The sequence below is a fragment of the Somniosus microcephalus genome, chromosome 32 (assembly GCF_052327205.1).
Source record: "Somniosus microcephalus isolate GS21.2 chromosome 32, FLI_Smic_1.0, whole genome shotgun sequence".
In the NCBI taxonomy this organism is placed as follows: domain Eukaryota; kingdom Metazoa; phylum Chordata; class Chondrichthyes; order Squaliformes; family Somniosidae; genus Somniosus; species Somniosus microcephalus.
The window spans coordinates 17,227,517-17,242,068 of record NC_141018.1 but is presented as its reverse complement, the minus strand read 5'-3'; the positions used below and the strand labels follow the sequence as shown (position 1 = coordinate 17,242,068).

The following is a 14,552-nucleotide window of genomic DNA, read 5'->3' as shown; positions in this document are numbered from 1 at the left end:
CACAGAAACCGCCCCCCCGACAAGCCTCCGAGTCACCCACACAACAATGTGATGGCTTTTACGAGCGAAGTCAGAGGTCAGGCTCAAAGTGAGTCTCCAGTTCAGCCATCTCGGACAGTGCTGGGCAAATTCAGCTACATTGGAATTTAGCCTTCAGTGAAATAATTTCTTAAAACGTCCTTACCTCTTTGCAAAGGGGAGTTCTGCCGGTGCACTTGGGCTGCTGGAAGCTTTTAGGCAGTGCTCGATAACTTGAACCAAGTCGTTTACAAGAAGCATAATCAATTTCCATTGCAATACCCTCTGTAGCTCTCTCTTTAGGAAATGCCTCAATGTGGGAGGACTCCTTATAACCCAGGAAATTCTTAAACCAGACGAAGAGCTCAGGAAACTTTCTGCAAGATAGCACGGACAATTCAAATAGTAAATCCAGTCCTTCTCCTTTCTGGTTTGATATTAATCTGCTCAATCTAGTCTACAGGATGACCTGTCCTCCAACTTTTCTCTTGTAGGGGAAGTAGACACAAGTGGAGATTCTCGGGCTCAAACCCTCGTCCTAACCACACTGTACTAAATTGCACAGGTCTGAAAATGTGCTTCCTGCTAACTAAAAACTCCACAATATACCTGCGTGGTACATTTACACGTGTAACCAAATGCTGACAAGTTCCAAAATGTAGACTGCTTAAAACTACAGCCAGGTGTACCCTAGCAGACATACAATAAAGTCTGTTATTTGGAAACAGATACACTGCAGATCTGATTTTGCTTTCTTGAACCCCCTGAATCAAACTGCTAAACCACAACCTGGATGCACCGCCCTCTCCTTTTAGGGAAGGGTAAGCCGTTATTTTCAATGGACCCACTGAGCAGCCATTTGTTGCTGAGTAACTTGTGCAACACTATAAGAGCAAGCAGTGGAAATTAAGCTTTGCCCAAATTAAGCAGCTTGTAGATCAGCAGTAAGTTAAAGAGGGCCTACCGCAAGTACTAGTGCAGCCTGCTTGTTAACTGAAGGCACAAAACACAAGAACAAGTGTTTGATATTTAATTTTACAAGGCACACATTTATTCCTGGAAGATACTTGTGTTTCTTCGGAGTTTGAAAGGGTAATTCTTGCGTTAACCACAAACATCTCCAATTGGTTACTTTGGCTGCTGGTAATCATTTTTAAAAGCTGCAACTTTTGAAAATTCCACTCGTGTAACATTACGAAACTCACTGGGTGAGCACGGTACTGCTTCTGTGTACAAATGGAAAAGTCCAATCTCCGTGGGTTCATTTGTAAGTTGCATCATTAGCCACAAACATTCTGGTGAGTTAGAACCACGTTAACATCTCTTAAATGATGCTGAATATATTACCCCAGGAATTCCAAGCATGGTGCAGTCATCAGTCATTGTAGTGAACAGGTAAGGGCCTGCAGATTCCCGTTACCTCAGTTCGTGATCTCAGGCCATCAAAGTAAGAGGGAAAGGTAGAGCGCAGGTCAGACTGTTACTAGAAGCAGCTCTCGTGCCCCTCTTAATGGCCAGTTACCAAACAAATACATTCTCAACACACCACACACACACGTTGCAAATTTTTATGACTGATCCAAGTTTTCGAAAATGACCATTGCTCTCATGCTTTACATCTCAATGCTCAGTTTCTGATTTAGCCTTTAATGTTCAAGCTTCCTGCATTATATAACATTATTGCCTGGAAATTGTTATGCTGAATCTTTGAATCAGGGAAATACATTGAACCACAGAATGTTTCGCTATTGACAATAAAACTGCTGCAATGAATTTTTCATTTATTTTGGGACTAAAATGCGGCTGCAGTTTTCAATGGTTTCAACACCCTGACCAAAAACCACACCCCATCCTCTCTCAGTGTTTGCTTACCCCAGGAAAGGAAACACAAGCTGGACCAGTTCTGCGCGGGAGATCACCTCCTGGTTAAAAATGACAAGGCAGCGTAGGAAGTTCTCATACGCCTCTGAACTCCGCAGAGCTTTTCGAACCTAAAACCAGAAAATATTTTATTGAGCTTTTCTTTCCTTCAATCCGTAACGTGGGGTATTTATATCTAAAGCAGAAGCCCGAGGAACTTGTTAGTACAGTAAAAGCGAGTGTGTCTCACCAATGCAGCAAACAGCCATAGGCTCCATTTACTCGGCTGGTGTTCGCCTTCACCAATACACATTAAAATCCCATTCAGCCAGGGGTCAAGTTTGCTGGGTTTTGTTTTACAATAGGGGGCCGTTTAGTAAAAGTCTACCAACATCATTGGAAACTCCCAAATGTTTGAAGTGAGTTGACATATTATGAAATATTGGATGGCTACAGTTCAAAAGCTGTATATTTCTTCATTTTCAAAAGAAACACCTTGTGGGTCAATCAGAAAGTTCACCCAACAAATAAGAACCATAGAACAGTACAGCACAGAAGGAGGCCATTTGGCCCATTGAGTCTGTGCCGGTTCTTTTGAAGAGCAATCCAGTTAGTCGCCGCTCTTTCCCCATAGCCCTGACATTTTTTCTCCTTCAAGTATTTATCCAAACCGCTTTTGAAGGCTACTATTGAATCTGTTTCCACCACCCTATCAGGCAGTGCATTCCAAATATCAAACCCAAAGTAATTCCCATCCCCCACCAACCCCTCTACCCCACCCCACCTCCCGCCAAACCCTTTCTTTTTAAACTGATTCCTACCCAAAAGGAAACCTTTCCATGCAGGCATTAAGTCGTGTCAACCAGAAAAGATCTGGCAGGATGATTTATATGGCAGGTTGGTTGTTGCTTCACTGTTGTTCATGAGTGTGGATCAGTATCATTCCCATCCCTTGGTGCAGATCCAGTGTTAGACACAGGCCAGCACTACCCGAGGGTGTCTCAGGCCTGCTAAACCAATATATTTCCTTCATACAAGCACCTCCGTTCAGTCCGCAAGCATGATCCCAAGCTTCCGGTCGCTTGTAATTTGAATTCTCCACCCCACTCCCACTCTGACTTATCTGTCCTCTGCCTCCTACACTGTTCTAAAGATGTTTAATGGAAGCTCGAGGAACAACACCTCATCTTTCTATTAGGCACTTTACAATCTTCTGGACTTAACACTGAGTTCAACAATTTCAGATCATAACCACTGCTCCCATTTTTTCAGACAATAGGTGTTGATAATGGTTCTGCTGTTGCCATTTACACCTCCTCTAGACCCATCTTTTGTTTCTTTACTTGTCCCATTACCACCCCCTTTCGCCTTGCACCATCATCCCTTTTATCATTTAATCACTCCTGCCTTCCACCCTATCACAGACCTTCCCCTTTTGTTCTTTCCTCCCGTCCCCTCCGTTTTGTGCTTAAAACCTGTTACATCTCTAACTTTTTCCCGTTGTGATGAAAGGTCGTCGACCTGAAACGTTAACTCTGTTTCTCTCTCCACAGATGCTGCCTGACCCGCTGAGTATTTCCAGCATTTTCTGTTTTTATTATCTCCTTCATGAGTAGGAGAAACATCAATCGATCTTTTGGGGGACAGCATGATAAAAAAAAAGGGTACTTTTAAAAATACTTTACAACTTAATTTACCACAATCAAATAGTCCCTAGGCCACAAGCTTCTTCAGAGAATACAGCTTTGTTTTAACACATTAGAGGTTTGAAAAGCTTGTGTTTATAGCAGGTGTCCACAATGAGGAAAGACTTGAGAAAAGAGGCTGCAATTGATTTGCAATCAAGCTCACTCACCTTATCAAAGAATAAGGTTTCTGTTCCAGCTCCATGCTTACTGACCTCAGCCAGGGACTGGTCTTTCAATCCCAACATCTTTGGTTTCTTCTACAAAAAAAGGTAAGGGAAGAAAAAAAAGTTGTGATCACGGACGACACTTGTTTGATGCAGATGATCTTCTGAGCAATTGCAGAGTGAAGCCGTGAGCATGCACCTGAGCAACCCTGGACTGTACTTACATTACTGTGATAGTTTACCATGCAAACTCCTGCAACTTAATGATCACATTACATATTCCTTCACCTCCACAACAGTCCCTGACCAAGAGAGCAAGGAGACAGCCTGTTCAAGTTAGCACTCCCTTTTATTCCCTTCTTTAAACAGTTCACCGAAGATTAGGAGCTTGCCATATAAGGAACTGCAGTCACAAGCCCACCTTTTACTAGACCTAGCCAGCAGGTTCCCAAATAGTATTACATGTTTTTATTGCCTTCATATACAGAACTAGTAAATGTTGCTGCTCTCCCAGGATTACCATGTTGAATATACCAATTAAAAATATTATAAACTGCTACTAAAACACAAGTATTACACTTACAACCTGAGCTCCCAGTTTCGATATCAGAGGAAACCACAAATTAAGGGATTTGAAAAAGGCTTCAAAAGGTATCTCAACTGGACAGCCATTTATACCTATAATAACTGTTAATGGACTACGTCACATCTACAAACCTAAGGATAACATAAAGTCTGACATACTTTGGGGCATAAAATAACGATCGGCGGTCATTTCATGCAGGTGTCTTCTGACCTGGAACCAGGAATTTACAAGTATCTGCCAATCTACAAACTTCCCTTACCAACCTTTAACTGACCTGATTGCTGTAAATAGGTATACAATCAGATTTTCTGGCCCTAAATTACTGCCCCTGGGCTATATCTGACCCGCAAACGCTGCCAATCCAGGACACAAAGCCCAGGCAACTCAGTTCTATTTGTGGTTTTATTTCTTACTTGTTGGCTTGTCCTATTTGCATTTCCTGGGCCTGGAAGTTTGGAAAGAGCTGTTTTTAGTGCTATTGCCTCATTAGTGGATAGATCCTAAACCAAAGCATCAAAACCCATTAGTACTGGCAGCTTGAGAAATGCAAGTTAATAAGAACATTTAATTTTATACGGGTCCGCAAGACTCCATGACATGCATCTAAGTGTCTCACTAACATAAAAACGTCTTGAATACACTTCCTTAGCAGCAGAATAATACTCACTGTGCATTACATAGTATAATGGCCCTATCATTCTAAAGCAGGACATCATCGATTTACCATGAGCAGCAGCACAGGGGAGCTACTAAACTACACAGTATCAATCTGCTACAAGATACCACGAGCACATTAAGCAAACATTGAATTTAGCAAATATACAAAAGCATCTCAGGGCAGTTCATCATTGCTACACCAAACTTCTCCCCGCATCAACACCTTTAATCCAGTATTTTTTGATTATGCCTCTGTGAAGTCCTAAGGGATGCTCGCCTCCGTTAAAAGCGCTATATAAATGCATGTTGTCGTTACTGGACTCTTGCAAATTCTGCATTGGAGTGTGAAATTTCGTGAATTTCTGTTTCGGACTAGGAGGGGGGGAGCCGGGCATGGCGGTTGGAGGCCGGACGTGAGCGTGAGAGGCAGGCCCCGGGCCGTTGCAAATTTGAACCGGCGACAGTGCGGGAAGCTCGCAGTTCGAGGGGAAGGAGGGAGAGCCGGGCATGGAGACCCGAGGCCAGACGGTGAGCGTGAGAAGAAGGACACCATATTGTGGAGCCGGCAACAGGGAGGAGTCGTCCGCGGAGATGGAGTGGCTGACGGACATCGCATTCCCACTGCCATTGGACGCAATTGAATTGACTTTTACTGAACCTGGCGCTGCAGAATAGCGGCGTGTCTCTGTGAGCTCCCACAGCCTATTGTGGAAGTGATCGGGGAGTAAAAACATTCCATTGTAGTAATACATATGGCAAATAAAATTGATTTGATTTGATTTGATTTGATTTGATTTGATTTGAAAGAAGCACGTGCTGCGAGGAGGTTGTCCACAAAACAGCAAACTCCTGCCTAGCTACACAGCAGTTAGCCTATACTTACTTTGACGGGCGGAGTGGCTCCTGTGCCCGAGTGACGACGGATCTGACAGCCGTTCTGATTGCTTCTTTGCTTGTTGTTGTTCAGCTGAGGCTTCTTCACTGTGCCACCATGATCATTCCTGACTGAGTCAGCTTTCTCAGCTGTCGTCTTACTCAGCAGCTGTGGAGCAGAGAACACCCTTCGGTTAGATGCTCAAAGTACCGCACATCAGAAAAATTAGACAACTGAAGGGCGTACATGCATACTTATCCAGGTTACCACGTTGAGGGAACAGCACGTGTTCTACTTTGCAGCAAGTAACAGCTTTAAGTACTCAGCTCAGGTTCTAGGAGAGGCCCTCTCCACCTTCCACTTACATGGGCTATCAGGACAAGACAGCTAAAAAATTCACCAGCAATTTTCACAGAAATATAAGCACAAGAACTAGGATTGCCACAAGCTACGCCTCGCTCAAGTGGACTGGGATGGAGGGGGGGTGGAAGAGAGGCAACCAAATGTAGAGCCAAAAGAAATCAGCAGTAATTGTTGCTTGTTTATAGAAGTTCATCTTTTACTGAGGATGATCTAGATTTCTTCCAAGGCTTCACAGAGTATTTTCATTCAGGTGTTCCGTGGTTGTAGCGTGCCCCTTCCCCTCCCAAAAAATCTATTTATAAACTAACTTCTAAGAATGTTGCCAATTAACAATTCTCAATGACTTTGAAAGAATAGATAGATTAATAAAATGGTGTGTAATTTTACAGTTTAACCATTGTATGTTTAGACACTTTAAGCTCAAATGCAACTGGGTGAAAAAAAACACAGCACAACACTAACACGGTATATGCTTTTTGCAGGGCAGTCGGTACTGGACAATACTTACAACAGAGCTATTGGCGTCAGGCAGGAACTGTCCAAATTCAGAGAGAAGGTCCTCTTGGTTTTTAAAGAGCCTCGCTACCTGGGCATATACCTCCTGCTCGGTCAGTGCTGGTGTGTAGTTCCCACCGGCTTCTTTCGCATTCCGCTGTTCCTTCTGTAACAGCAAAAGCATTTCAGAGCATCTTATAAGAAAGGGACAGACGCTGATCAACAAGTGGTGTAGATGGGGAGCTCGGTGAATGTAAACACGCATACATACATGGAGGGGAAGGAATTACCTTAATTTGCAGTTGGCAACAAACCAGAACACATCGTCCCCCCTCCCATCTTTCCAGGCAACAGATGTATTCTAGTGCACATGGAAGGTGTAATAATACACCCAAGTGGCTGCATTAATACATTTAGAAGTGAAAGGTTGTTCCAGAGAAGCTGCCCTCCGACGTTCGCGGTACGGATAATGAGGGCTACCTGGTGCAGTAAAGGCCACTTCTACACTGACCAAAGGCACGTCTGCTCATCCTGGCACTCATAACACCCAGGAAAGTGAGTGCACTGCCATTCTTTTTCGCACTCCGAAGAATATGAAAGGATCTACAAGACAGGCATTCAGCTATGAATGCAAACAAAACAGAAAGGGGAGAAAGGATAAACAGATAGGGAGAAAGAAAACAGCTAAAAATGAAAACGGATTAAAAGAAAGAAATATAGATAGACAACAAAATGTCTTCTATGGCTGTTAACATGAGGGTATGGGGAGAAATATGAACTGCTGAGTTTCCTTACCTGGTAGGTGTGCAGGATCTCCAGAAAGGCCTTGTAGATGTCAGGCTGCCCCTGGAAACGGTTTTTGATCTTGTTGACATAGTTAATGGCATGGTTGAACTCCACAGGCTGGTTGTTCTGCATGGGCGGTGTAGCAGCATGAGCACTGGTGACCGGAGTGTGGGGTTGCACGGGAGGTGACCGAGGGGAGACGTATGGAGCCAGCGATGCATTTGGCTGGCTGGTCGGAGTATGAGTCTGTGACTGTTGTGGCTGCAAGAAAAAAAAAAGTGAACTGTGTAAATTTGCACTGAATTCAATTCCATTTTACTAAAAATCCCAAGAACTATTCTGCAGCAAAAACTGGTTAATCAACTCAGTACCACAACTGGGGGGGGGGTACAATATCAATTGACTGTAGTTCTTGGCTATCTTGGGAGTACAATCATTTACTGATTCCTACTTATTAAAATGCATGTTATCACCCCTAGACAATTGTCACAGTTTATCTTGATTAGGTCATTGGATAAGCTTTGTTTTCGGTGCAGCTGGCCTTTACTTAAGCCTGTGAATTATCACTTGAAATCTATAAACGTTCACTATTAATAACTATATGATTATTCAGGAATGTGGAGTGCAGACAGCCCAGAGCTTGTTTAATGCACAAGCGCCATACCTGCCTCCCTTTGTCTGTCAGACACGGGAGGACCCGTGTATGGTTTTTACCACAATATAGCTCCATCTGAGCCGCTCCCTGCAATGATCGGCGAAGGCACTGATCTGTAGGCTGATGCTTTATCGGTGCTAATGAAAATATTAATACCTGTATGCGTTCTTCTTGCTCAAAACCCAGATGCCAGATATTTTACGCTGGTGCATTTTCTACAGACCCGAATGCCTGTAGTCATGTAACTAATTGAAATTTCAAATTCTGCTAATGATCTGGACTTGAAGTTGGTATGGGATTAGCATGAGCATTCCAATTTATACAACAATCTGGGAAGTATGTGCATAAGGAGATCCCTATTACTGTCACTCTTTATACTCAGCACACTTTCCAAACACTCCAGTACCAGTACAACACACAAGGAGACCCGGTCATTGTGTGTATCCTGTACACTTTGCAAATGCCCCAGTTCATCTCTTAGAAAGAACTCTGCTAACTTTACATAACTGAAAGTTAGCGCCATCAAACCAATTAGAACAGTGAGCAACATCCTCAAAAAGTTTCAAAGAGGTTACGATACTACGGGTATTATTCCCAGAAAGCAATAAAAATGGGAAAAGAAATGAAGGCTTGCAAAGTTTGTTCCAACAAAACAAATTAGTTTTACGACTTATTTTACAGGAAACTTTCGATTTACCGGCACCTAAATAACTGGAAATCTCGGTTAACCGGCAAAATTCAGGAGTAGGTTTTACTTCATATTGTATTTGCCTTCCTCCGTCTGTTGCTGTGCAAGGGTGTGGCTGCAGCTGTTGCTAAGCTACAGAGACGCTTGGAACTTGTGGCCATTGTTCTACACTTGTTGCTAGAGGGTTTGTTGCTTTATACGGAGCTCTCAGCTCCGTATCTTTTACTATAGCGTTCGGTTATCCGGAATTTTTGATGAACCGGCACCACGTCGGTCCCGTCCGTGCCGGATAAAAAAAAGTTTCCTGTATTCAGTTACACATCCAACTAAAAACACAGGCACTGTACAGATTTTAATGCAGGCACTGCACAGATTCTAACAGCTATTGAAAAAAAGACAAACGCACATTATAGATAAAATCAACCAAACACGAGTTATCGTTGTGCTCAGCACGCGACACGCCGTAGGATTACTGACGAGCAGTGTTGTGCGTTAAGACTATTAACTGGCCAAATAATACTTAGCAAAGGAACATGTTGCGGGAGGCACCTCACTCTCCACTCAGCAACAAATGGATAGCTAGACTAGACATCCCGTTATAAGCCTTTCCCATCATATGGAATACAATACTGGAAAGTTTGAGGTTATATACTTTGGCAGGAAAAATCATAGAGCTAGTTATTATCTTAATGGCAAGAAACTGGAAAGTACTGAAGTACAAAGGGATCTGGGGGTCCTGGTGCACGAAACTCAAAAGGTTAGTATGCAGGTGCAGCAAGTGATTAAGAAGGCCAATGGAATGTTGGCTTTCATTGCTAGGGGGATAGAATATAAAAATAGGGAGGTATTGCTTCAGTTGTACAAGGTATTGGTGAGACCGCACCTGGAATACCGCGTACAGTTTTGGTGTCCATACTTAAGAAAGGACATACTTGCTCTCGAGTCAGTACAAAGAAGGTTCACTCGGTTAATCCCGGGGATGAGGGGATGGACATATGAGGAGAGGTTGAGTAGATTGGGACTCTACTCATTGGAGTTCAGAAGAATGAGAGGCGATCTTATTGAAACATATAAGATTGTGAAGGGGTTGGATAGGGTGGATGCAGGGAGGATGTTCCAGATGATGGGTGAAACTAGAACTAGGGGGCATAGTCTTAGAATAAGGGGCTGCTCTTTCAAAACTGAGATGAGGAGGAACTACTTCACTCAGAGGGTGGTAGGTCCATGGAATATGCTGCCCCAAAAAGCTGTCGAAGCTACATCATTACATAAATTTAAAACAGAAATAGACAGTTTCCTAGAAGAAAAGGGAATTAAGGGTTACGGGGAGCGGGCAGGAATTTGGACATGAGTCTAGGTTCGGATCGGTCATGGCCTTGTGGGTAGCGGAGCGGGCCCAGGGGCCGTGTAGCCTGATCCTGCTCCTGTTTCGTGTGTCTAATTCTGTTAGATTCAGGAGATAGTCCTGTCATAGTGGATTGGCGGTTAGGATCAGATCAGCCATGATCTTATTGAATGGCGGAGCAGGCTCGAGGGGCCAATTGGCCTACTCCTGCTCCTATTTCTTATGTTCTTATGTTCTTATGAAACAACGACAACTTTTGAAGGTTTTGTCAATAATTGACCGATGCCCCAATAAAGTTCAGCTACTGAAGTTACTTCTAATCATCCCCCAAAAGAAATTTAAGAATCTAATAAAACAAAAGGGCCTAGAAATTCATTAAGGCGCTGCCAGCTTTGCGCCCAGTTAACGCCTAAAGGGTGATTTTGCGCCAAAAATGAGTTTGCGCAGATATTCAGCGCAGCGGTATTGGCGGCGGTAGCCGTTAGCGCTGCGCCGGCACCGATGACGTCATCAGTGTGCGCAGTGCCCCGGTTCCGCTCCGAAACCGCGCCGATCCCCATATTTAGTTGCGGCCGCCTCCTCCGAAGCGGCCGCAAACAGCGGCTAGAAAACGGGGCCGTCCTGCTGCCTTAGTGGGGCGCTTTAAAGTGGAAGGTGCGGGCGGCCGCTTTTGCGGCGGCCGCCTGCCCGCACCTCCTTCCCCGGCCTCCTCCACCCCCCCCCTGCGGCATTGCCGGCTGCTTTCCGCGAGCCCGGCACTTCTCCGTGGTGCTGGGCTCATTTGCCGGCACTATCCAGCGACGATCTCCCCGTTGCAGGCAGCTCCCCCTTAAGAGGAGGAGGCCTGCAGTACCGCAGCCTGCCGCTGCGCAGCGCCTGGCGCAGCGGTGCCAACAGCGCTGATATTCATTGTCAGCGCACCAAGCAGAGGCGGGCACACCCTGGTATAGCGCCCGCTTCCGAATTGGGGCGCTAACAATGAATATCTGACGATCGCTATAGGCTTCCCGCCCAGCGCTAACTTTTGGGCGCTAGCCAGCTGGCGGGGCCATAGTGAATTTCTAGGCCAAGCACTTTTGAGGGGAAATATGTATTCTCTCAATTACTGGTCAGCTGAGTTAGTCTGCAGATGATCTAGGCTCAATGCCACATTCTCACTGGCCACTAGAAAGTGTGCAAGAGCTTCCCAAAGCAAGATCCTCTCTTTCCAAGCTGCAATGCCTGAGAAAAAGGCACTTGTTAAATTTTATGACAATTTTGGAGTTATTCAATTAATAAACTGGTGCTCACTGAAAGACCCCAACAGCAAAGAAATCCGACCAATGCAAGCACAATAACATATCAGCAGCAGCCTGTTGTGCAAGCAGTGTCTTGAAGTATACTAGCAAGCTGTCATCAGTAATGAATCAGTCATGTTTCGCCAGGGTTCAATCCCTAATGCTGGTTATGACTTGCTTTCTTTTCTGAGTTCAGCAATTTCGAGGTGTGCAAGATACTAAACAAAACCCGACAAATTACATTTTGGTTAATAGCAATCACGCACATCTCTTCAGCTCTCCAAAACAGCACTAGCTGTGGAGGTGGTGCTCACAACTCAAATGTTTACCCTCCCAGATAAAGAATGGTGATTGAGCAAGAAAGCAAGGAGAATAAGTGTTTAATGATACAGAGAGGTGGCATGGTGATGCACCAGTGAGCTGTGTAGTTGTGTTCAGGGTTACACCATGGTGAACAGGGAGAAGAGCTCCTGATCATGCCTGTCCCGCAGGTCAGGTAAAGCCCGATATCCAGTAAAAGTGTTATGCAAGTCTGAGAACACTGGGAGACCTGTAGGATTATTTGACCTGTGCTCACCTTGGGGATTTTGGCAGGAGGTGGTTGTGGTGCTGGCTGTGCTGGGGCAGGTGCAGCGTGCTGCTGGGGTTGCTGCTGGTGCTGTTGCTGGGGTTGCGGCTGGGCGGCGTGCTGAGGAGTGATCTGGTGGACTTGCCCTGGCGTCGTCACGTTCACCATGTCATTAGTCTGCACCTCAATTTTGTAGCCTGGAGGCAGGAAGGTGTTGAAGCCCATGATGAGGTCAGGGTGCCCTTTGAAGAGCTGTGAAACCCGGCTGATCACTCCGGGGGTATCAATGCTGCAACGTTTCAAAAAGAGGGAATTAAAAGTCAAAACACCAAGGAACTCTGCAGCTTCAACCCATCTAAACCAACCTGTTACATTCATCTTCACTGAGCCCGAAGCATTTCCACTAATGCTGATCGTTAAGGTCTCTGCAAACTGTGCAACTGCACTCCCAGCCCTACCTTGGTCATGTACTCCCATTAGTCTTTGTCGGACTTTGCGGTGCACAAATTGGCTACGACGTTTAGAATCAATGAATCTTACAGCATAGGAGGCCATTCGGCCCATCGTGCCAGCTCTTTGTAAGAGCTAGCCAATTAGTCCCGTTCTTATAGAATCCTAGAATGCCTATGCAACAACAGTGACTGCACTTCAAAATCAAGTAATTGGATGTTAAATGCTTTTGGACATCCTTAAGATGTGAAAGGTGTTATATAAATAGAAATTCTTTCTTTACGTATATAAAGTCTACAACTGGATACCCAATGAGTGAAAACTTCTGTGAAGTAAACGGAAATGGAAAACGCAAACTGTTTTCCCACCATGGCTGTTAATGAATTAACTGTGAGCGAAGACTCCTGTAAATGCTGCACAGATCTATTGGTTTTACGATGTACTATTTCACACGAACAGTTTGAAACATTGCATTTTAGAAAATTTCCCATTACGATTAAAATTCCAGCGTTAACTGATAGATCACTCACACTTCTTTTGAAAAGCAGAAACAGAAAGATCAGTTGAGTCAGCTTACACGCCCATCAATATGGTACGAGCAAGTAAAACATCTCCCTTCGCCTACCTCTGAGACTTGAACTCCTTCATGATGTCAAGAAAGTCATTGTAAACCTGGGGCTGGTTTCCAAACTGTAACTTCACCTGGTCAAGATACGACAAAGCATCTTCCACCTGTCAAATGAGAAAGTGAAGAGATACATCAGTTTGACAGTGCTGCAAAAACATATTTTTAAAGATAACAGCTTCAAACTAAAGAGTGAAAAGGAACATTCCTGCAGTGCATTACAATAAGATGTACAGTATACTGCATTATTATTATCAAATGTGCACGCCACATTAGCAACAACACTGGGACTGTTATGCAACACAGCATTGTAGGATAACACCATCACATGGCAAATGATGCAACAGCACTAGAAAGCAACACTGCCATGGCAACACAACAGCGCCGTTAAACAACACCATCGATGGATAGCAGCATGAGAGTACCAATAAGCAATATCAGTGTTGTAACAACACGATAATACATCACTGCAACTGTTACCATTAAGCAATACCAGCGGCAGAAATGCAACATGACAATATCATAAAGGTAAAGAAATATTGGTCTCAGCACCTGATACTATTTAGGGTATGTGACAGATTGTGATACAATGGATAACCTTGTAACGATGGTGAAGTGCAACAGATACCTTATTATGCAATGCTTGATTACATTTTCACAGCATTATTTTCAAAGCTGTCTGCTGTACCAAGTTACAGTTCCACACTCCTCTCATCAAACTTGAAGAGGGAGGGATTGCAAAAGAAAGAGTGCAAAAGAAAGCGTGCAAAAGAGTGTGAAGAAAGAGAGCGCAAAAGAGAGTGGGAGAGATAAAGAGCGAAAGAGAAAGAAAAAGAGAACGGGAGAATAAAATAGAGAGAGAAAAAAGAAAACCTGCATTTATACAGCATCTTATTGCAAACTTAGGATGCCCCAATGCACTTCACAATCAAGGAGTTACTTGTGAAGTGCTGTACTGTCATTTGTTATGTAGGTTAAAATGAAACTGAAAAGGAACCACATAAATGACATGGGTACAGAGAGATTATGGGCTGGATTTTCCGACCCCCACAGGTGCGCACGAGGTGTGTGTACGCACCCCGTAGGGGCCTCGCAAGTGCCGGTTTCAGGCAGGCGAAGGGCGTGCGCTGAAAACCCGGCACTTGCGATCTGTCAAGAATTCTCTTGACCGATCATCCGCCTGCCCGGGAAACGGGCCTCTGTGGGTGGAGAGTTGCGCTTTTGCACAACTTCCGCCCGCTGAAAGGCCATAGAATTCCTACGCCTGGTAAAAGCCGGGCACGGCCTTCTTTTACCAGCTTAAGAGTGTTGAAAAATAGAAAAATTTAATTTGATAACTCATTTATAAATTAAAAATACTCTTCAAAAAGCTGTTTATTTTCAATTTTTTTTAAAAAAATTAAAAATATTTAATTAAATGGAATTTTAATTAGGTAATTTAAAAAAATGATTT

At 44.1% G+C, this 14,552-nt stretch overlaps 1 protein-coding gene across 7 annotated transcripts in view; it reads right to left on the bottom strand.

Annotated features, from left to right (window-relative positions):
- The window catches only part of sin3aa (SIN3 transcription regulator family member Aa), a 170,023-nt gene that overhangs the window by 55,457 nt on the left and 100,014 nt on the right, over positions 1–14,552 (bottom strand). For 6 of the 7 annotated variants that reach the window (XM_085972155.1, XM_085972159.1, XM_085972157.1 and 3 more), the window contains 9 exons: positions 13,100–13,206; positions 12,034–12,313; positions 7,501–7,752; positions 6,719–6,871; positions 5,857–6,015; positions 4,730–4,816; positions 3,734–3,823; positions 1,891–2,009; positions 185–395 (listed from right to left, as the gene is read on the bottom strand). In XM_085972155.1, the coding sequence (XP_085828281.1) occupies positions 185–395; positions 1,891–2,009; positions 3,734–3,823; positions 4,730–4,816; positions 5,857–6,015; positions 6,719–6,871; positions 7,501–7,752; positions 12,034–12,313; positions 13,100–13,206 (1,458 nt within the window). The remainder of the gene's footprint in view (positions 1–184; positions 396–1,890; positions 2,010–3,733; positions 3,824–4,729; positions 4,817–5,856; positions 6,016–6,718; positions 6,872–7,500; positions 7,753–12,033; positions 12,314–13,099; positions 13,207–14,552) is intronic. The other variant, XM_085972160.1, reaches the window with a different exon arrangement.